General features: G+C 42.9%; 1 protein-coding gene across 1 annotated transcript in view; it reads right to left on the bottom strand.

Annotated features, from left to right (window-relative positions):
* The window catches only part of LOC115174413 (titin-like), a 33597-nt gene extending 13674 nt beyond the window's left edge, over window positions 1-19923 (bottom strand). Inside the window, 9 exon segments of the mRNA XM_029732921.1 lie at window positions 4696-5369; window positions 6077-8192; window positions 10066-10128; window positions 11519-11668; window positions 14160-14272; window positions 14518-14567; window positions 17014-17048; window positions 17528-17694; window positions 19739-19923. Coding sequence (XP_029588781.1) covers window positions 4696-5369; window positions 6077-8192; window positions 10066-10128; window positions 11519-11668; window positions 14160-14272; window positions 14518-14567; window positions 17014-17048; window positions 17528-17694; window positions 19739-19916 — 3546 coding nt within the window. The 5' untranslated portion in view covers window positions 19917-19923.
* Between the last annotated feature and the right edge of the window lie 4126 nt (window positions 19924-24049).

Raw genomic sequence — 24049 nt, 5'->3', positions numbered from 1 at the left:
ACTCCAATCAAGTTGTAGAGACATATCAAGGATGATCAATGGGAAGAGGATGCACCTGAGCTCAATTATGAGTCTCTGAGCAAAGAGTTTGAATCCTTACAGTACCTGCTCATTCAAGGTTTTTCTTAATTTGTTACATTGTAGAATAATAGTGAAGACATCAGAACTATGAAATAACACGTATGTAATCATGTAGTATCCAAAAAAAAGTGTTAAACAAATCAAAATATATTTTATATTTGAGATTCTTCAAAGTAGCCATCCTTTGCCTTGACAGATTTGCACACTCTTGGCATTCTCTCAACCAGCTTCACCTACTCTGCGTCTTTCAAAGACACGAAGGTTGAAACCAAAAATGACAAATTTGGACTCATCAGACCAAAGGACAGAGTTCCACTGGCTAATGTCCATTGCTCATGTTTCTTGGACCAATCAAGTCTCTTCTTCTTATTGGTGTCCTTTAGTAGTGGTTTCTTTGCAGTAAGGCCTGATTCACACAGTCTACTCTGAACAGTTGATTTTGAGATGTGTCTGTTACTTGTACTCTGTGAAGCATTTACTTGGGCTGCAATTTCTAAGGCTGGTAACTCGAATGAACTTATACTCTGCAGCAGAAGTAACTCTGGTCCTTCCTTTCCTGTGGCGGTCCTCATGGGAGCGAGTTTCATCATAGCGCTTGATGGTTTTTGCAACTGCAATTGAAGAAACTTTCAAAGTTCTTGAAATATCCCACATTGACTGACCTTCATGTCTTAAAGTAATGATGGACTGTCATTTCTCTTTGCTTATTTGAGCTGTTCTTGCCATAACATGGACTTGGTCTTTTACCAAATAGGGCTATCTTCTGTATACCACCCCTACCTTGTCACAACACAACTAACTGATTGGCTCAAACGCATTAAGAAAAAAAGAAATCCCACAAATCAACTGTTAACAAAGCAGTCCTGTTAATTGAAATGCATTCCAGGTGACTACCTCATGAAGCTGGTTGAGAGAATGCCAAGAGTGTGCAACGCTGACATCAAGGCAAAGGGTGGCTACTTTGAAGAATCTCAGATATAAAATATATTTTGATTTGTTTAACACTTTGTTGGTTACGACATGATTCCATGTGTTATTTCATAGTTTTGATGTCTTCACTGTTATTCTACAATGACACAACACCTGTTTTGCAAAGGTGTCAGCTATAGATGATGTGCAGGAACTTATAGGGATTTGTAGTTTTGCATGATGTCTACCTTGATGCTTATTAGCATTTTTGAATCAGAGTAAATAGAGTCTAATATTATGATAAAAGTCACCTTGTCCGAGAGAGATTTACATGGTTATCAAAACGTCATGCCAGAGTAAGCCTTCACAAAACACAGCCCTTATTTGAAGTGTTTCTTTAATCCCCTGTGGGACCACCCGTTTTATGGGTATTATGATACCGCCACTGTGGAGCTCTATTGCTCCAGTAAAGTAGAACACTGATTTGTATTGTAGCTCAAATAGAATAGGAAGTACGATATTAAGAGTCACTCTGGCCAAAGAGCCTACATACATACATCTATCTATGCCTACACTCTCCTTTATCATTATTCACAATGAGCTGGCATTTCAAATCCATTAACTTCTCAGAAGCTTCATTTGTCCAGTGGGTATAGAAAGTCACCACCCCCTTTCAAAATGTTCACATTTTGTTGCTTTACAGCCTGAAATGAAAAAAAAACCATCAAATTTGATTTACACACAGTAACACACAATATCCAAGTGAACTTTTTTTTGTTGAAAAAAATTTAATTAATTAAACGAAAAACAGTAAAATACCATATTTGGATAACTAATTGCGAACTTGCTGCGGTATAACCAACCACCTTCCAGATCACTAATCAAGTTAATTAGCTTTTATCTGTGATCAATTGTTGTGACTTTGATTAGTTCAGTTGTTCATAGAGGACTCCACTGCTTAGTAGTGCAATTCAAAGCAAATAATCCACTATTGTGGCAGCATCCTGTTGTGTGGGGGAGGGGGTTCTCTTCAGCAGGGACTGGACCACTTGTCAGGATAGAAGGGAAAATGGACAGTGCAAAATACCGACAGATTCTTGAGGAGAACCTGCAGCCCACTGCCAGGAAGTTGAAAATAGGAAGATGGTTCATGTTTCAACATAACAATGACCCAAAGCACACCGCCAAAGCAACCGTACAGCGGCTGAAGGACAAGAAGGTGAATGTCCTTGAGTGGCCTAGTCAGAGCCCCAACCTAAATCCCATCGAGAATCTGTGGAATGACTTGAAGAGTGCAGTCCATGAGCCGTCACCATGCAATTTGACTGAGCTTGAACAATTCTGCAAGGAAGAATGGACAAGTATTCCACAGTCTAGGTGTGCAAAATTAGTACAGACATATTCAAACAGACTCATGGCTGTAATTCAAGCGAACGGTGGTTTCACCAAGTATTAACTCAGGGGGGTGTTCACTTATCCAAATAGAGTATTTTACTGTTTTAATTTGAATACATTTCAGTTTTAAACAAAAAATGATATTCACTGGGATATTGCGGGTTACTGTGTGTAAATAAGCCGGAAAAAGTCTGATTTTGTGTTTTCATTTCAGGCTGTAAGGCAACAGAAGGCGAACATTTTGAAAGGGGTGGTGACTTTCTATGCCCACTGTACCTGGTTCTAATATGTCCTGTGTCCTGATCTTGTCCACATTCTGATTGTGCCCACATTTCCAGGCATGCGTCTACACATGGTATTACAATGCGTCTCTTATTCATCCTCTGTGTCCGCATTGTGACTAGATTTCCTGATCCCTCCCTGTATGTAAGTTATTTGACAGATATTCTTTCAAAATAAGATTTATTTTGACACATATTGATGCCTTAAGGCATGGATTAATTATAAGGGTGGATTAATTATGATTGAAATGGTTTCACTGTCCAGATCCGTCTACACTTGTAAGCTATCCAGACTCAATGCGTGCCTGACTACCTTCGGAGGTGGTCAGGAAGATTAGATCAATGTGTTTTTTAATTGTCTACACCTGTCTAAAAATGTGGACACAATTAGAATGTAGACAAGATCAGGACAAAGGACGCATGTTAGAACCAGGAATAAACAGGGCTAGAGTCTGGCCCCTGGCCCTTCAATTTACAAATAGCGTCATTTTGAATCCTGACATGAGCCCAAACAGGCTATTCCGTTGGATTCTGCACATGTGGAGAGTCTGAGGGGTTAGCAGCATGCGTTTAGTGACGAGGCTATTGGGCCAATGACATAGTGACAGCAAAAAAAAGAAATGTCTAAAATAAGATTCTCTCGCTCTCCCCCTCCCTCCCATCTTATCACATCAAAAGGAACTAGAGCAGTGTGAAAGTGTTCTGTTCTCAACATGGCACATCCCTCATCTTCTTCAGCTTATTAGCTGTAAGCTAAGTCATCGTTCTGTACACTGAGGGGAACGTTGCATTTGTTTCAGCGTGGATGTGAGACAAATGACTCTACTTATGTGCATAAGTAAATCTAAATCACCTGTTGATGATACAGTACAACCAACCATCAAGCTCAGTAGAAAGGTGAAGAAAGGTTAACTAGGCTTATACTGTCAAAAACAACATAACCATCAGCTGTATCATTTCAATGTACCTTATTCTGAAAGCTGCATCTACCATCTTATGACTTATTGCTAATTTAAGTCAATGTTGAAGCAGACATGTCAGTTTAGTCAGAAGACAAATGAATCATGCATAACACTGGGCTTTGAATAGGATGTCACTCAAAAATAGTCCATTAAAACAAGCTGAATTGAAGCTACAGTATGTCAGCATGCTAGTTTTGTTCCAGCACAGGTCAGGCAGTTTTCAGCATTAATTAAGCTAAGAGCCATTAGTGAGAGTGCAGTACATTCATCTAAATGATTACATCTAATCACTTAAAGGCCCAGTGCAGTCAAAAATGTGATTTTCATGTGCTTTTTATATACTTCCACACAATAAAGTTGGAATAATACTGTAAATTGTGAAAATTATGATAATGCCCTTTTAGTGTAAGAGCTGTTTGAAAAGACTGCCTGAAATTTCAGCCTGTTTTGGGGGGGTAGAGTTTTGGTCTGCCTGGTGAATTGTTTAATAGACCAATAAGAAAGAGAGATCCAAACTAAGAAATTGCTCATTGTTGCGAAGCTATGCGTGTTTCTTTTCGACTATTTTAATTGAAAACAATCACAGTAACGTACTTAATTGTTACCCAGAAATGATTTGATATTGAAATAAAAATGGCTGCATTGGACCTTTAAATAACAAACAGACTGATGCAAATGCCTTAAGAAAATGTTAGCTAGTTATCAACCAGGTTGTAATAACCACCCCCATCTAATGTCCTTCTGAAATAGGCAACACAATACACTTTTTTCCATCTTGTGAAATACATTAGACTGTAAATTGGTGTAAAGCAGTTTCTCCTTTCTACGTCATTTGTCAGTGATAAGTCAATGTATATGGGCTTTGTATACAGTCAATGTACCAAAGTCAATGTATACAGCTTTGCCTAGTAATAAGGACCAAGGCTACTTCCTATTATCTTTCTTCCCTCACTTGGGTGGGCAGTATCTTGTTTTAATCTTATGACATTGGGTTCAGTAGCCTGCTGCAGCACAACAAATAAATGCTGTCACTCATCTCTTTATGAACATATTTCATTCTCACTCACCAGCTCCACAAAGGTGTTCTCCAGGGATCTGTATTCTGAAGAGCTCTTGTTGAAGAGGTCATCTGAGAACCTCATGTTGGTGACCCGTAGACTGAAGAACACTACCAGCTCCCTTCCTTTACTGGCCGTGGTCATGGAGGGCGTGGTCAGGTATCTCAGTGGTGGAGACGCTGTGGTCTCGAAGGGGTGCTCCTCGGGAGCCAATGGGTATCCACTGGCATCTGGAAGGTCAATGGCCTCTGTGCTCACCAGGTCCATTTGGTCAAGTTCGTCTGCAAGGTCTTGCAGGCTCTCATCCTCAGGTTCCGAGACATCTATGACCTCCTCTTCATTGATAACAACCACCTCAGGCTCCTCGGCATCCTCCTCCATAGGCTGTAACTCTGAAGCTGACTCTGTTTCATCTACCTCAGGCAGAGTGTCAGATTCTGCAGGTGGTGTTGGTGAAGAGTCTGGGATGGGTTCTGCTGTCACTGCTATTTCCACTTCACTGTCCCCTGGCAATGGAGCCAATTCCACTTCACTGTCCCCTGGCAATGGAGCCAATTCCACTTCACTGTCCCCTGGCAATGGAGCCAATTCCACTTCACTGTCCCCTGGCAATGGAGCCAATTCCACTTCACTGTCCCCTGGCAATGCAGCCTCTTCCACTTCACTGTCCTCTGGTGAATGATCTTTGAAACAGGAGATAATATTTCAATAAGTCACAAACCATCACAAGTGAGTTTTACCCATACTGTAAATGCCTTCCAACTGTCCAGTACATAATGCATTATCCTAATTTATACTGAATGTGCAGATTCATTTCCTACATGGCTGCAGGGATGAAAAGGTTCCAGGCAAGACAGTTTGCAGGGCCCTGCTGTGAATAATATTTCTTCACATTTTTTGAGAAAAAAATGTATCTGCTTTGTTTGATAAAGTACAGTATCCCTCAGTGGTGTAAGCATTGGTAATTGCTCAGTCCCGTGTGGCTCAGTTGGTAGAGCATGGCGCTACAATGCCAGGTTTGTGGGGTGGATTCCCACGGTGGAACAATACTTAAAGTATGAAAATGTATGCACTCGCATACATTAAGTGCTCTGGAGGAGAGCATCTGCTAAATTATTAAAATATAACAAATGAATTATCAAAATCCTTTTGTTGACCCCGTACGAAATGATGAACACCACATTACAGTTCTTTCATCATCACGCAGCACAGCACTCAGTCCAAATATAGAACATTAATATATCTCCTCGCTGGGCCGGACTCTAATAATTAGCTGTAATGCACCTGCACACCTCTATCAACGAAATGTATTACTTTAAATGTTTAATTGTCTCTGCGTTTTGTCGTCCTTTACAGGACTAGAACAGCTTTAATAACCTGCATTGCTCACCTGATTGGTCCACAGTATCAACAGCTTCGTCAGGGTAGATGTCCTCATATCGGGGGTATTCAGGCAATAGTTCCTCCATGTCCTCCTCAGGTGACTGGTCTTCTATTGGCACAATATTGTCCTCTTCAACAGGATAAGTTTCCTCTCCAAAGAGAGTGTCCTCTACAGAATCCAGAGGCTGGATTATTTTAATTTCTTCTGCTGGTGGTTCATTAACATCTTCCTCAGGTTCTGGTTCCTCAACTACCTCTTCTTCAGGTTCTGGTACATCAACTACCTCTTCCTCAGGTTCCGGTTCCTCAACTACCCCTTCTTCAGGTTCCGAGACCTCAACTACCCCTTCCTCAGGTTCCGATAGCTCAACTACCCCTTCCTCAGGTTCCGAGACCTCAACTACCCCTTCCTCAGGTTCCGATAGCTCAACTACCCCTTCCTCAGGTTCCGATAGCTCAACTACCCCTTCCTCAGGTTCCGATAGCTCAACTACCCCTTCCTCAGGTTCCGATAGCTCAACTACCCCTTCCTCAGGTTCCGATAGCTCAACTACCCCTTCCTCAGGTCCCGAGACTTCAACTACCCCTTCCTCAGGTTCCGATAGCTCAACTACCCCTTCCTCAGGTTCCGATAGCTCAACTACCCCTTCCTCAGGTTCCGATAGCTCAACTACCCCTTCCTCAGGTCCCGATAGCTCAACTACCTCTTCCTCAGGTTCCGAGACCTCAACTACCCCTTCCTCAGGTTCCGAGACCTCAACTACCCCTTCCTCAGGTTCCGAGACCTCAAATACCCCTTCCTCAGGTCCCGATAGCTCAACTACCTCTTCCTCAGGTTCCGAGACCTCAACTACCCCTTCCTCAGGTTCCGAGACCTCAACTACCCCTTCCTCAGGTTCCGAGACCTCAAATACCCCTTCCTCAGGTCCCGATAGCTCAACTACCCCTTCCTCAGGTTCCGAGACCTCAACTACCCCTTCCTCAGGTTCCGAGACCTCAACTACCCCTTCCTCAGGTTCCGAGACCTCAACTACCCCTTCCTCAGGTTCCGAGACCTCAACTACCCCTTCCTCAGGTTCCGATAGCTCAACTACCCCTTCCTCAGGTCCCGATAGCTCAACTACCTCTTCCTCAGGTTCCGATAGCTCAACTACATCTTCCTCAGGTCCCGATAGCTCAACTACCCCTTCCTCAGGTTCCGAGACCTCAACTACCCCTTCCTCAGGTTCCGAGACCTCAACTACCCCTTCCTCAGGTTCCGAGACCTCAACTACCCCTTCCGCAGGTTCCGATAGCTCAACTACCTCTTCCTCAGGTCCCGATAGCTCAACTACCTCTTCCTCAGGTCCCGATACCTCAACTACCCCTTCCTCAGGTTCTGGTTCCTCAACTTCTTCCTCTTCAATCGGAATAAGATTCTCCTCAACTTCAAGGTCCTCTATTGCTTCAGTAGTAGGCTGATCTGTGATGGCTGAGAGAGTCGTTACAGGTAATCCAGGGTCAGACAGCTCTTCTTCAGTGGCTGTGGTGAGCAGAATCTGAGGGGTTGGAGTAGGCTCTGCCTCCTCCTCAACAACAGCCTTCTCCTCTGATATCAAGTTAGGAGGGAGTTCAGCTGGAGCAGCAGTTTCTATACTTTCTATTTCAGGAACGGAAGTAATATCCAAATCCTCAGGGGGTAAGACAGGGTACCCATTAGTAGGGACTAAATTGCCGAAAGGTGGCTCAGGGTATTCCTCTGGAACGCTGGGCTCAGCAGCAGAGTCCTCAGCAGGAGGGGTTGGGAAATAGTCTCTCACAAGCTCACCAGTTCCCTCATCAATGGCATGGATGGTTTCAATCATGTGTGTGATAAATGGCACCTCTTCCTCTGGTTCAGCTGTTGCTTCAAACTCATTCTCATCAATGTCTTCGTAGATGTAAGGCACATCCCCCCTCTCTGGTGGGGCTTCTTCTACTTCTTCTTCTTCGTCATCTGGAATGTCTGTAGAGTCCAGGAGGGTGACGAGAGCATTTTTCTTTTCCACAGGGCCAAGTGGAACATCCAAACGAGGCTTCTCCCCAGCAATCTCTGGCTCATCTATGGCTATTTCCAGGTCGTTGTGGATTGATGGCGCACTGGGCTGTTGATGGAAAAGAAAAAAAAGCATGTTGATGCATATTTCCAAGGTTTGGTATTTCACCTTAGGTAGTCTAGATTAAAATTCCAGTACTTACATATTCAATCACTTCCTCAACAGCTTCCTCAATAGGTGTTGTAGTTAATGGAATCACTTTTACTGTGGAAAGATGTACAAAAATGATGCAAAATCATGTCTTTTAGAAATATAACATAACTTATTCACAGTGATTTGGTTACCTGGTTCAAAGTTTAATGACTGTAGATCAACTGGCAGAGAGGCCTCTTCACTCAAAGCCTTGGCCACCCTTTCCCGCAGGCTGGGAACAGCTAACACTGGAGTCCCTGTGTCATCCTCTGAAACTTCTGTTGAAATTACCTCAAAGACCAGGGAATAGTGCACTGTCACTGCTCCAGGTCTGAAAAATAAGAATATATTGTATGAGAGTAGAAAATAGTATCTCTTGGTGATGTACTGCATTATACAGATCTAGAAAAGCTATAAGGATTTAACTACATAAACTAAAAACACAGCAATCCTCTGTCAGGTTTAAAATTTGGAGAGTCAAAAATTGCTGATTTTAATGACACTATCAAAAATGTATTCAATATGCAGCTCTGTCATAGAGAAGCCGGAGGACAAACAGATTATTTAAATGGGATTTTGATTAGAATAGTAATGATATCATCAATGGTGGATTTCTTTCCATTTTGTTTTGTAAATAGTGAAGACACAGACAAAAGTCGAATTAGTTGTGAATCATTTATCAGATTAGTGGAGCAGGCTTGAGGATGTTATTGCCTGTGACAGCACTGGCCACAATGGGCCCTGCAAATTAGGGAAGGGAGCAACTCGCCAATTATTCTATTCACACAGGAGTTTTATTGCACTGCTTAATTTCCTTCCATCCTAAAATGAAGAAGACAGGAGCATTAACACCCTTTCAGAAAGATTTAAAGAAGCACATGTTAACCTTCAATGAGATACAGAAGGGAAATCAAATGTAGACCTAGTTTCAGCTGATTTTGGTCCTCATTTCTCAACTGTGTCCCTGGTTGATGTATTGACCCACCATGGCTGCACTTAGAGCTGAGTAATTGCCAAGTTGGTGTTTGTTTAGGTCATGTGATCCCTCTCTCCTTGGGCCCTGTGTTAGATCCAGATTAACACTGAGAGAAGAAGCAGACGGACAGGGACAAGCACACAGAGGGAAACAGCAGCTACCACTCAAGATGGCTCTCATTACAGTAATTCAATTACCCGTCACTCTCCTGGGTCTCTCTAGGATTTGGACAGGGGAAGAAAATAGGCCATTAGTATGTGACATAATGACATGCCATCTACAAGGAAATAGATCATCATTCATTGCTGGTCGTGTGTCATGACATCACAGGGTGTTTGTCTCTTGACACCACAGGCAGCTGGTGGCACCTTAATAGAGGAGGACGGGCTCATAGTAATGACTGGGATAGAATTGTTGAATGGTATCAGACACATCAAACACGTGGTTTCCATGTGTTTGATGCCATTCCGTTCACTCCATTCCAGCCATTATTATGAGCCATCCTCCCCTCACCAGCCACCTGTGCTTGACATGTATTCTTTTGCATTTGAATGTAAAGATATAACGACCTTCAGTGTTAACACACAGGAAAGGAAAGGTATATATTTTTGGCATGCATGTGGGTCACACTAATGACACGAGTATTCAGTTCTTACTACAGTCAGCATAGCCAAGAGCACAGCCTGTAGCATGACAGAATGGCTTGGATGGCACTCAAATATTTTCTGTTCCTAGAATTTGACTGAATTTCACCTAGGTGGGAATGAGCTAGTTTTGTTTTCAAATGAATCAGTGTCCATGCCAAATCAACACCTTGTTAAGAAGGTCCGATTAAATAAATTGAGTCTCAGAGGAATTTCTCAGTGCAGTGAGAGGCTACGGATTGATCCCTACTGGCAGGGTTCCCAGCTTGCACCTGGCTTTCATCTGTCTCACCTAATCTATTGCCATTTAATTTGCTCACCAAAACGTCAGTATTAAGCACGAAGGCACCAGATGTGATTATTCATGTCTGCCACAGACTTACCTGATTCCCAAAACATTGATGTCTTTAAATCCTGGGAGTTTGTCAAAAACATGGAGCATCTGTGGGAAAATAAGTATGTTTTAAAGCTTACAGAATCACATATGATGGCATTTCTCTCCAGTCCGTATAGCAGTCCCATTAATAAGTCAAATAAATGTTACTAGTTAAATAATGTAATCTAATCATATTCCCTAGTACTGTAAATCAGTGCAGAGGAATGTATGAATGAGACACTTAAATTCATTGATCTCTATCTTTAGTTAATCACATTTAGCACACACTTATGACATAATCATCTCTTATGGAGCTTTGAGAGTCCATTGGGGGAAATCCAATGAAGGACTCCATCTCTAATAAAGCTCAGTACAGTATGTGCGAACTAGCCTTCAGAGCACTTGAATCGGATCGTTAAGTGAAATGAATCAGATGTATTTTCTCACAAAGAGTAAAATGGTTGGCAGAGCTTTGGGCTACGTCCCTATTCTCCACCCTTTTCCAAAAGTGTGCACTTGCACCTTCACTGTCATGGATTTAAAAGCATGGGATTGGTGCAAGCATTGGCTGGAGGGAATCTCTACCATTGAGAATGTGCAATTGCATACTTTGGGAGAAGGGTGGAGAATCGGGACTGAGCCTTGGTCTAGTCAGGTTGAGAATCCAGCCCTGACGGTCCAAGTGGAACACTAATCTGCTTTATCTGCCTCTGGCTCATGGTCCTGTGGCATTATATAATAATCTTTACCATGAACCCCCTCAGAGGGCCACAGCCCATGAGGACAGTACCACATGTAATAACATGTCACACAACACACCGTGCAGCATCAGGCGTCTGAATCTGACAGTTGATTGTGTTACACTGATACGATCATGCCTTTATTTTCATTGGGAAATGTTGTTTGACCCTCTGTGCCAGCATTAAAAACCAATTAAAAAACACTGAATAAACTGACACTGAATGAACTGTACCTCAATGGAATCAAAACGTATATCCCATTGGTCTTAGGGACTTAAAATCATCAATAACATTTTACTGATGGACATAAAGAGGAGTACAGACTGCAAAGCTCCCATAAGTCTCATCTTCTACTGTGCAGTATGTCAGCTAGCCTGGCTGACAGTCTGTAGGCCATCATGCCAACACCATGTCACAAAAGTTCATGCCATTTGGCTTGACAATGACAGCAATGTAGTTGGCAAAAGCAAAAACAGATCTGGGACCAGGCTATATTATAATCTCACCTGGTCTTGCAGGTGATGAGAGAGGTCAACATATTGGGGGGAGTCAGGGTCGTCCAGTAGTTCCTTGTAGCCTGGGTCCACGAGGTCAATGCTGAACTCCACTATCTCCTCCACAGGCTGCTCTGGGACAACATTGGGCAGCTCAGAGTCCTACAAACAGAAGACAACAGGGCCCTATTGATTAGGCACCAAAAGAAAAGAAAACAGATTGAAACATGGAGGGACAACCTGAACTTGTCCAATAAGAAATCACTGGTTTTCGTTTTCCATTGCAAAACTGTAACCGATGTGAAATGGCTGGTTAGTTAGCGGTGGTGCGCGCTAATAGCGTTTCAATCGGTGACTTTACTTGCTCTGAGTCTTGAAGTAGGGTTTCCTTGCAAGGGCCACGGCTTTTGTGGCGCAATGGGTAATGATGCTTCGTGGGTTTCAGTTGTTGATGTGTGCAAGGGTCCCTGGTTCGAGCCCAGGTTGGGGCGAAGACAGGGACGGAACCTACACTGTTACACTACATTTTGCCCTAATGAATAGGACCCGGCAGTCAGATAATGTACAGGTAACTGACAAAATAAAGGAAACACCAACAGTGTCTTAATAAGGCGTTGGACCACCACGAGCCAGAACAGCTTCAATTTTATTATTTATTTTATTTCACCTTTATTTAACCAGGTAGGCTAGTTAAGTTCTCATTTACAACTGCGACCTGGCCAAGATAAAGCAAAGCAGTGCGACACAAACAACAGAATTACACATTGAATAAACAAACATACAGTCAATAACACAATAGAAAAAAAAGTATATTTACAGTGTGTGCAAATTAGGTAAGATAAAGGAGGTAAGGCAATAAATAGGCCAGTGGTGAAATAATTACAATTTAGCAATTAAACACTGGAGTGATAGATGTGCAGAAGATGAATGTGCAAGTAGAGATACTGGGGTGCAAAGGAGCAAAAAAATAATAATAACAGTATGGGGATGAGGTAGTTGGATGGGCTATTTACAGATGGGCTATGTACAGGTGCAGTGATCGGTGAGCTGCTCTGACAGCTGGTGCTTAAAGTTAGTGAGGGAGATATGAGTCTCCAGCTTCAGTGATTTTTGCAATTCATTCCAGTCGTTGGCAGCAGAGAACTGGAAGGAAAGGCGGCCAAAGGAGGAATTGGATTTGGGGGTGACCAGTGAAATATACCTGCTAGAGCACGTGCTACGGGTGGGTGCTGCTATGGTGACCAGTGAGCTGAGATAAGGCGGAGCTTTATAGATGACCTGGAGCCAGTGGGTTTGGCGACGAATATGAAGCGAGGGCCAGCCAACGAGAGCATACAGGTCGAATATGGGGCTTTGGTGATCAAACGGATGGCACTATGATCGACTGCATCCAATTTGCTGAGTAGAGTGTTGGAGGCTATTTCATAAATGACATCGCCGAAGCCAAGGATCGGTAGGATGGTCAGTTTTACGAGGGTATGTTTGGCAGCATGAGGGAAGGATGCTTTGTTGCGAAATAGGAAGCCGATTCTAGATTTAATTTTGGATTGGAAATGCTTAATGTGAGCCTGGAAGGAGAGTTTACAGTCTAACCAGACACCTAGGTATTTGTAGTTATCCACATATTCTAAGTCAGAACCGTCCAGAGTAGTGATGCTTGACGGGCGGGCAGATGCTGGTAGCAATCGGTTGAAGAGCATGTATTTAGTTTTACTTGCATTTAAGAACAGTTGGAAGCCACGGAAGGAGAGTTGTATGGCGGTGAAGCTCGTCTGGAGGTTAGTTAACACAGTGTCCTAAGAAGGGCCAGATGTATACAGAATGGCATCTTCTGTGTAGAGGTGGATCAGAGAATCACCAGCAGCAAGAGCAACATCATTGACGTATACAGAGAAGAGAGTCGGCCCGAGAATTGAACCCTGTTGCTCCCCCATAGAGACTGCCACAGGTCCGGACAACAGGCCCTCCGATTTGACACACTGAACTCTGTCTGAGAAGTAGTTGGTGAACCAGGCGAGGCAGTCATTTGAGAAACCAAGGCTGTCAATACACCTTGGCATAGATTCTACAAGTGTCTGTAACTTTACTGTAGGGATGCGACACCATTATTCCATGAGAAATTCCATAATTTGGTGTTTTGATGGTGGTGGAAATGCTGTCTCAGGAGCCTCTCCAGAATCTCCCATACGTGTTTGGGTTGAGATCTGGTGATTGAGCCATGGAATATAGTTTACATGATCATCAAACCATTCACTCTTGCCCTGTGAATAGGAGCATTGTCATCCTATGGGGGCATAGCCATGGTAGACAAAATAATGGCCTGCCCAGCATTTTTATACATGACCCTAAGCATGACGGGATGTTAAATGCTTAATTAACTCAAGAACCACACCTGTGTGGAAGCACCTGCTTTCAATATACTTTGTATCCATAATTTACTCAAGTATTTGCATGATGTTGGCAGTCACCTGTATTTGATAAGAGGTGTAGTGCTAGACCATATGGCTAAATGCTATCAGCTTACTGTCTCTGTCTGAAAGCAACAAGACAACAGCTGGACTGGGCAACAACAAGCAATATTTCTGTCAACTTTCCTTTCAGTCTGCAAGCTGTTAGCAATCTAAACAGCTAGACTAAAATAAATGTTGTTTACCTCCTCCTCCGCAGTTTCTTCTTCAACTGTAACCTCAGGAGCATCAGGGACGCTGGCAATGCTGGTTACAGGAGCAGGTGGTTCTGGTGTTGCAGTCTGGGCCTCCTCTGGACCTTAACGGTTAATTACAATTTCATTATACTGTATATTAGATTTCATTCACCATTGATATGTGCATCTTGATTCAATTACTTGACACGTGTTGACACAGCGTCTTGACATGTCTTGGTATGTCTTGGTACAGCTACATCTTGGTACAGCTACAGCTTGGTACAGTGTCTTGATACATCTTGGTACAGTGTCTTGATACATCTTGGTACAGTGTCTTGATACATCTTGGTACAGTGTCTTGCCATACCTGTTATATCAGTGACCTCCGGTGCTGCTGTGGTTGTGGCTGCTACCATTCTGCAGGTGAAAGAGGAGAAAATACTCCTAAGTAACTATGAAAAATAATATGTAGGGCATGTTTTCAGGTTTGTACCTGATGAGAATATTTGTTATTTTATGTACAACAAAAAGGCCTGCAACAAAAAATGCAAGATTAAAAAATATATATATATTTTTTTTAATTTAAAAATCGTTCCACATTAACCCAGCATTGAATGATAAAGCTAATGGTTTGTAAAAAACAGCACTTGAAAACACGCACATACAGTGCCTTTGGAAAGTATTCAGAACCCTTGACTTTTTCCACATTTTGTTACGTTACAGCCGTATTCTAAAATGGATTAAATAAAAAAAATACTCAGCAATCCACACACAATACCCCATAATGAAAAAGTGAAAACAGGTTTTTAGAAATGTTTGCTAATTTATTAAAAATAAAAAACAGAAATACCTTATTTATATAAGTATTCAGCCCCTTTGCTATGAGACTTGAAATAAAGCTCAGGTGCATCCTGTTTCCATTGATCATCCTTGAGATCTTTTGACAACTTTATTGGAGTCCACCTGTGGTAAATTCAATTGATTGGACATGATTTGGAAAGACACACACCTGTCTATGTAAGGCCCCACAGTTGACAGTGCACGTCAGAGCATAAACCAAGGCATGGGGTGGTAGGAATTGTCCATAGAGCTCCGAGACAGGATTGTGTCTAGGCACAGATCTGGGGAAGAGTACCAAAGCATTTCTGCAGCATTGAAGGTCCACAAGAACACAGTGGCCTCCATCATTCTTAAATAGAAGAAGTTTGGAACCACCAAGACTCTTCCTAGAGCTGGCCATCCGGCCAAACTGAGCAATCGAGGGAGAAGGGCCTTGGTCAGGGAGGTGACCAAGAACCTGATGGTCACTCTGATAGAGCTCCAGAGTTCCTCTGTGGAGATGGGACAACCATCTCTGCAGCACTCCACCAATCAGGCCTTTATGGTAGGGTGGCCAGACGGAAGCCACTCAGTTAAAGGCGCATGACAACCCGCTTGGACTTTGCCAAAAGGCACCTAAAGGACTCTCAGACCATGAGAAACAAGATTCTCTGGTCCGATGAAACCAAGATTGAACTCTTTGGCCTGAATGGCAAGCGTCATGTCTGGAGGAAACCTGGCACCATGCCTACGGTGAAGCATGGTGGTAGCAGCATCATGCTGTGGGGATGGTTTTCAGCGGCAGGGACAGCGAGACTAGTCAGGATCGAGGCAAAGATAAACGGAGCAAAGTAGAGAGATCCTTGATGAAAACCTGCTACAGAGCGCTCAGTCCCTCAGCCTAGGGCGAGAGTTCACCTTCCAACAGGACAAAGACCCTAAGCACACAGCCAAGACAACGCAGGAGTGGCTTTGGCACAAGTCTCTGCATGTTCTTGAGTGGCCCAGCCACCGCCCGGACTTGAACCGATCGAACATCTCTGGAGACATCTGAAAATAGCTGTGCTGCAATGCTCCCCATCCAACCGGACAGAGCTTGAGAGGATCTGCAGAGAATGGGAGAAACTCCCCATATACAGGTGTGCCAAGCTTGTAGCATCATACCCAAGAAGACTTGATGCTGTAATCACTGCCAAAGTTGCTTCAAAAAGTACTGAGTAAAGGGTCTGAATATGTAAATGTTATATTTCAGATTATTCTTAATAAATTTGCAAACATTACTAAACTTGTTTTTGTGATGTCATTATGGGTTATTGTGTGTAGATTGATGAGGGGGAAAAAAACCCAAATTTAATCCATTTTAGAATAAGGCTGTAAAGTAACAATGTGGAAAAAGTCAAGGGGATTGAATACTTTCCGAAGGCACTGTATCCTCTAATTACTTTACAAGATCAGTACCATGGCAATGCACAAGCTCTCCACCTGTCCAAGATTAGACTGCCTATCAACCAGCAGTATAATATGGAAGAGTGCATGTACAGTATACCTAAGATGATTTTATATATTGTAACTACCTGGGGACATACTTGATGGTAATTCTGTCACGTGAGATGGTAATTTATAGGTATTTAACAACTTAGAATTAAGTTCTAACGTCTTTACCTATGACTTTCTTTCTCAGTGGCTGCTGCTGCCTAGTTACAATCAATGTCAGCTTGACATATTCTAATAAAGAACTGCGTAAGTTAGTTTAATTTCTTCTTAATTTACTATTCATGTACCATCTCGCCTGACTTCATTATCATAATTTCAGTGCCAATTGCTATCATGCATGTTCAGTGTCTAAGATGTGTGACTGATTCCTTCATATCTCAAGAGCCACTCTGTCCATAACCAGCCATTATACAATTAGAGAGAGGGCATTATGTGGCAGGTCAACTACAAAGCCTGACTCAAGAGGGCTGCACCGTGTGTGAGAAAGCAGTGCTCCTTGACAACTATCAGCAGACAGCAGGCTGCATAAGGTACTGTCTCTAAGCCTTACCCAGTCGGCTGCCTCTCATCTCCCAGGTTCATCCTCTGTGAGAGCAAAATCACAATCATAACATGAATCACACACATCAATTCAAACCAATAACATAACACTTGAAAACTGTGTAGCATGTAAGGTACCACTGAAACATGCACTTGGGAGTGCTGTCTGTAAATATATAGTATATGCATGTTATACCCTCATAGGAATGTAAAATAACCAAATTGACTAAACCAGATCGATGGGTGCTGTTTTGTGTGTTAATGGGAGCAATATAATGTGGATATTTTTTTCCTCCCCTCAAGAGACTGATATAGCTATAGCTGTTGCGCAAGAAACAATGCTGTTGTTTCCTGAGGAAAATCTGCTGAAATACATGATATCATAAATTCACCCACTGGCATTTAAAAATATATTTTTACCCCCCCCAACATAAAAACGTGCACATGTTCATTCAAATAATGTAAGCAATTATTGGTCTCACAGTTATGACACATAAAAGGGAGTTGTGTCGTTGGTTCCTCACCCTGTACACCATACTCAAGTGCTCCTCTGAGTTGCTGAAGTTACTGGCCAGGTCAGAGAGGCACAGAGACTCATGTTGACATGTGTGAACCCAAGTTGTATATTCTGTAGGTCCAGGGATCCGGTCAAAGAAGATCCGGAAGGCCTCCCACACAGCCTCCTGACAAACTGACCAAAGACAGAACAGTGTTCCAGTGAGAATGAAAGATCCTCAGCACAATAGATACAGATCCACATCAAGTCTGAGGGTAGGTCCCAAATAGCACTCTATTCCCTATATAGTGCAATACCCTATTGGCCCTGGTCAAAAGTAGTGCACTATAAAGGGAACAAATAAAATGTGCAGCAATGTTGAAATTAATTCAAGATTATTGCTGCCGTCATTCAGTTTGTTCTCATCCGTCAATCAACCCATTTTGAAACTTTAAACACGACAAGAGTGTATGTTGTAGAATAATGTTCTGATGAAAAGGTGAAAGTCTGATCTTTAATATTTTTTACAAAACCTGTGGGGAAAATTTCTCATGTCAATTCCCAAAAGTGTGCTATCATGTTTTTTTGTTTTTTTAAGGCTGGGAACATGTCCCAAATGGCACACTATTTCCAGGGAATATTGCATGTTGCTTGCCTCAGGGTGAAGCTGTGATATTTCTCCCTACCTCTTTAATCAAAGGGACTCGATGACGTGTTATTCTGCTGTACTTTCTTCAATTCTCTTCACTGTCTAGACTCTATACTCAACACCTGCTTCTCACTGGTGCACACCTGGATAAGTCATAGGTACTGCTATGGCTACTTCAAATGGTCCACATTCTATACTTACACTATATGACCATAAGTATATGGACACCAGCTTGACAAACATCTCATTCCAAAATCATGGGCATTAATGTGGAGTTGGTCCCACCTTTGCTGGTATAACAGCCTCCACTCTTCTGGGAAGGCTTTTCACTAGATGTTGGAACATTGCTTACGGGGACTTGCTTTCCTTCAGCCACAAGTGCATTAGTGAGGTCAGGCACTGATGTTGGGTAATTAGGCCTGGCTCGCAGTTGCCACTCCAATTCATCCCAAAGGTGTTTGATGGGGTTGAGGTCAGGGCTCTGTGCAGGCCAGTCAAGTTCTTCCACGCGATCATGACAAACCATTTCTGTACGGACCTTGCTTTGTGCACGGGGGTGTTGTCATGCTGAAACAGGAAAGGGCCTTCCCCAAACTGTTGCCACAAAGTTAGAATCACAGAATCATCTAGAATGTCACTGTATGCTGTAGCATTAAGATTTCCCTTCACTGAAACTAGGGAGCCTAGCCCAAACCATGAAAAACAGCCCCAGACCATTATTCCTCATCCACCAAACTTTACAGTTGGCAATATGCATTTGGGCAGGTAGCGTTCACCTGGCATCCGTCAAACCCAGATTAGTCCGTGGGACTGCCAGATGGTGAAGCGTGATTCATCACTCCAGGGAACACGTTTCCACTGCTCCAAAGTCCAATGGCGGCGAGCTTTACACCACTCCAGTCGGACACTGGGCATTGCACATGGCGATCTTAGGCTTGTGGACAGCTGCTCGCCATGGAAACCCATTTCATGAACCTCCCGAAGAACAGTTATTGTGCTGACGTTGCTTCCAGAAGCAGTTTGGAACTCTATAGTGAGTGTTGCAACCGAGGACAGACGATTTTTACTCGCTACGTGCTCCAACAATTGCCGGTGTGGCCTACCACTTCGTGGCTGAGCCGTTGTTGCTCCTAGACATTTCCCCTTCACAATAACAGCACTTACAGTTGACCGGGGCAGCTCTAGCAAGGCAGAAATTTGACGAACTGACTTGTTGGAAAAGGTGGCATCCTACTACGGTGCCACGTTGAAAGTCACTGAGCTCTTCAGTAAGGCCATTCTACTGCCAATGTTTGTCTATGGAGATTGCATACACCTGTCAGCAACGGGTGTGGTTGAAATAGCTGAATCCACTCATTTGAAGGGGTGTCCACATGCTTTTGTATATATAGCGTATTTCAACATTTCTAACTGGTGCACAGCACAATTTTCACTATTTCGTTTGAGTAGAGGCTATAGATGCCATGCCCCAGGCGAGGCCTCACCTCATGACCTCTGTCGAGGGCAGAAGACCTAGATACTGAACATGTGACACTGAAATAGCCAACAGAATAGCAATTGATTTAACTATAATAAATGGGAGGCCTATACCTCTGAGCTTGTAGTAGGCTTGATGGCTGGCGATGACCTCATTGATGGTCTCCTGAGGACAGACTCTCACTCCAGAGTGAAAGACCGCTGACCTCTTTGTCCGATGCTTTTCTAGTACAAATATCGTTCTGACATTAGAGTTTTGTTTGGTCGTTCTCAGAAGTTCAACCAAATGCATAGAATTGATGGCTTCTGTTTCTGTCCCGATAACTCCTCTCTGCCAAGAGCCCCGATTATTCCTCTCTGCAAAAACATGATAAAAGGAAAAAGACATTGAAACCATGATATCTTCAAGATGTGTCAAATTGTATAGCGTCTGTGGGCTGTATCATGTTTGAAAAGCCTATGTTGAAAAGCCACTTTTTCCCTCATGGCTATCCTGAAATATATTACAGTGTGTCATTGAATTCTATCAATGCATACAAATATGAATGTCTCTGGCTTCCATTTGGAACAGAATTACTTGTTTTTAATGATCTCTCAGCTGTGCGAGATGAGCATTCTACTGTAGTGGTGGGAGGGAAATTCACAACAGCCATCCTTCAAACCACTTATCAGCAGACAGTGATGTTTACAGGTGTAGGATCTTAATTTGATCACCCTGTTGAGGGAGAACATTCCTGCAACGCAGTCATTTTAAAATGTGTAATGTATTTGAGGGTTAAAAATGCATATGAAGTCTGTAATTTCCACTTTGAAGTTTCAGACTTGATTTTTACTTACGAAAAATGTATCAACCCCTACAAAGATGTCCATTTGTCACGTGTGCACCATCTCTGGCCTCTAGGTCACTAGGCTGCTCGTTATGGCGCACACCTGTCACCATCGTTACCCGCACGTCATCAGACTCACCTGGACTCCGTCACTTCCTGATTAAATTCCCTAAATATGTCGCTCCCTTTGGTTCCTTCCCCAGGCGTCATTGTTTCTGTTTCATGTCTGTGTGCTGTTCGAGTTTCTTGTTTTGTATTATGTTCCGTTAATTTATAAAAATACTCACTCCCTGAACTTGCTTCCTGACTCTCAGTGCACATCGTTACAGAATGACGCCTCACCTAAGGGAAGCATCAGGGAGTGTTTTTTGTTTCGGTGGGAGTGAAGTCGCGTCCGGGAGCCACTACAGGCTCTCATGCATCAGACAGATTGCCAGGCTCCCCTGCCTCCGCTGGTTGGTCAGGCTTTCATGCCTCAGCCGGATCGCCAGATTCCCCTACCTCAGCCGGTCTGTCAGGTTCCCGCGCATCAGTAGGGGTGACCGGTCCGCTCCTGATCCCCAGGATCGTCATTTTGGTCAGCGTCCTGCGGCCGGAGCCGCACGTAGTGGAGGGGGTACTGTCACGTGTGCGCCCTCTCTGGCCTCTAGGTCACCAGGTTGCTCGTTATGGCACACACCTGTCACCATCGTTGCCCGCACCTGCGCATCATCAGACTCACCTGGACTCCTTCACTTCCCTGATGTCCTACCTTATATATGTCACTCCCTTTGGTTCCTTCCCCAGGCGTTGTTTTTTCGGTTTCATGTCTGTGGGCTGTTCGAGTTTCTTGTTTTGTATTATGTTCCGTTTATTTATTTAAGCACTCACTCCCTGAACTTGCTTCCTGACTCTCATCGCATATTTTTACACATTAATTGTAATCCACATTATAATCACATTTCCTGTTGCTGCAAGATTATTTTCCAGCTGTAGTAAACTGGTTCAAATTAAGATCCTACATCATATAACCATGAAGGAACATGACCTTTTCAGATTTATACTTGTCACCAAGGAAACAGAGACCACCATAGTCCTAATTTAGATGTCAGTACAGTTGCATGCCATATACAGAAAAAGAGGATCCATGAGGATCATAATGATTCTGAAAATAATTCTTGGTGCATGGGTGCACATCTGAAATTGAGTCGCTTAAATCATCGCAGAAAATAACTTTTAATTCATTGCTTTTGTCCTACCGTGAATATTTACAGCTTGAGCAATTCTCAAAGACCATGAAACAGTGTTTTGTTCTGTGCGTTTGTTTAATCCTACAAGAAAACCTGTTTATAACAACCAAAAATAGTGGCCAGTTTGTGTAGATATCAAGTTGTGGGTAATTCCATAGTCTATATGCCTACTTAATGAGTCATTTCTGCTTTTATACCGTAGACCACGATCACTGCACAATCAAACTAGAACAAACAGGCATTCCTTCAACTGTAGCTACATTTATCTAACTAGCCATTCAATCTGACCCTTTGTGTCTCTATAGCCAGTTGTGTCTTCCAAGTCATTTTCACGTCACCAAGTTATTGCCAGCTTGTGTGCAACTACAACGAGTCTGACACCATCAATGAGGGATGAACCCATGCCAAAAGTTCAAACAAGTCGAAGGAAGTTGTGACAAATGCAAGGAGATCACTCTCCTGGGAAAGCTCATCAGCATCAGCATGGTAGGTACTGTATAGGAGATACTGAATAAGAGATTCTGCAGCCCTATAGGCCCATAACCTGTTGTTATGCCACCATTAGCAACCTGCTGTCATTCTGGTTGAGGACTATATGGTATACAGTACATTCGGAAGGCATTCAGACACCTTCCCTTTTTCCACATTTTGTTACATTACAGCTTTATTCTAAAATGGATTCAATAAAAAATGTTCCTTATCAATCTACACACAATACTTCATAATGACAAAGTGAAACTACGTTTTTAGAAATGTTTGCAAATTTATTAAACATAAGAAACATAAATATCTTATTTACGTATTCAGACCTTTTGCTATGAGACTCGAAATTGAGCTCAGGTGCATCTTGTCCATCCTTGAGATGTTTCTACAATTTGATTGGAGTCCATCTGTGGTAAATTCAATTGATTGGACGATTTGGAAAGGCACACACACACAGAAAACCAAGCCATGAGCTCGAAGGAATTGTCTGTAAAGCTCTGAGACAGGGTTGTGTCGAGGCACAGATAAGGGGAAGGGTACCAACAAATGTCTGCAGCATTGAAGATACCCAAGAACACAGTGGCCTCCATCATTCTTAAATGAAAGAAGTTTGGAACCACCACGACTCTTCCTAGAGTTGGCCGTCCGGCCAAACTGAGCAATCGGGGGAGAAGGGCCTTGGTCAGGGAGGTGACCAAGAACCTGATGGTCACTCTGACAGAGGTCCAGAGTTCATCTGTGGAGATGGGAGAACCTTCCAGAAGAATGGAGTCTGAAGAGGCTGCTGAGTGGAGGCTGCTAAGGGGAGGATGGCTCATAATAGTGGCCGGAACGGAGCAAATGGAATGGCACGTATGTATTTGATACCATTCCATTAATTCCACTCCAGCCTTTACCACAAACCCGTCCTCCCCAATTAAGATGCCACCAACCTCCTGTGAAAGCTATGAACAGAATTTACTTTTCGTAGCAGGTTAGGATAATTCACGTAGCAGGTTAGGAGAATTAAGTTAAGGTTAGGACAAATTATCCCCGAAATTACAAAAAAAAAGATTTTTATGATTTAATCCCATCCTGCCCGCCATATTCACCACCATATGCTGGGATCCTGCCCGACATACTCACTCATTACAAGGTGCAGTAGCTCCTGAGTTTAATCAGAAGTCAGCGTAATCAGTAGGCCTACACACCAGAGCTTCAAAGGTAGCAGTGGTAAAGATAAAAAGCTAATTTTCGATCATTCTGAAGCTTAGTTCAACCCAATTACCCTTAACGGAATCTTGCAGACTGCAGTTGTAAAGTTCCAAACACACATTGTGCATACTGTAAAATCATCTTTACTTTGGAACTGAAATTATTCAACCTGCTGTATGAAGGCTGTAACATTTTATATCTAAAGCAGCAAGATCCTATAAAAACAGGCTTAGTGTAGTGCCCTTCAGGTTTGAAGGTTTATGGCTCCCTGAACTAGAAGGAGCTTGAAGCTTACCTTTAATTCCTGTGGCTTGGAGAGTGAAGACGAATAGTGTAAGAACAAGGAATCCATATTTCCAAGGCATATTGAAACCAGTCTGTTTCCAAAGTTAGTAATAAACTCTGCACCTGGGCTTATTTTTTTATCTCATGTGGTGCCCATGCATGCTAACACAGTCCTTAGGATCACTAAATATCTGGGTGTCGATTCCGTATAGAGGAGGCTGGTCATATAGGCTAAGGCTTTGACTTGCTTTCCCCGCTGATAGTGAGAATTCAAGGGTGGCATCTGACAGACATGGCATGGAACTAGGTGAGCTCTCCTGGTCCAACCTGGGTGTGTGGATGCGCTCGAAGAGCGTCAGGGTAAAAGAAGCAGGTGCTGTTTCGGGAATAATCTACTGCTCAGACAT

The sequence above is a fragment of the Salmo trutta genome, chromosome 35 (assembly GCF_901001165.1).
Source record: "Salmo trutta chromosome 35, fSalTru1.1, whole genome shotgun sequence".
NCBI classification, from domain to species: domain Eukaryota; kingdom Metazoa; phylum Chordata; class Actinopteri; order Salmoniformes; family Salmonidae; genus Salmo; species Salmo trutta.
Note: the sequence above shows the minus strand (reverse complement) of the source record. Positions and strands in the feature narration are given on the sequence as shown.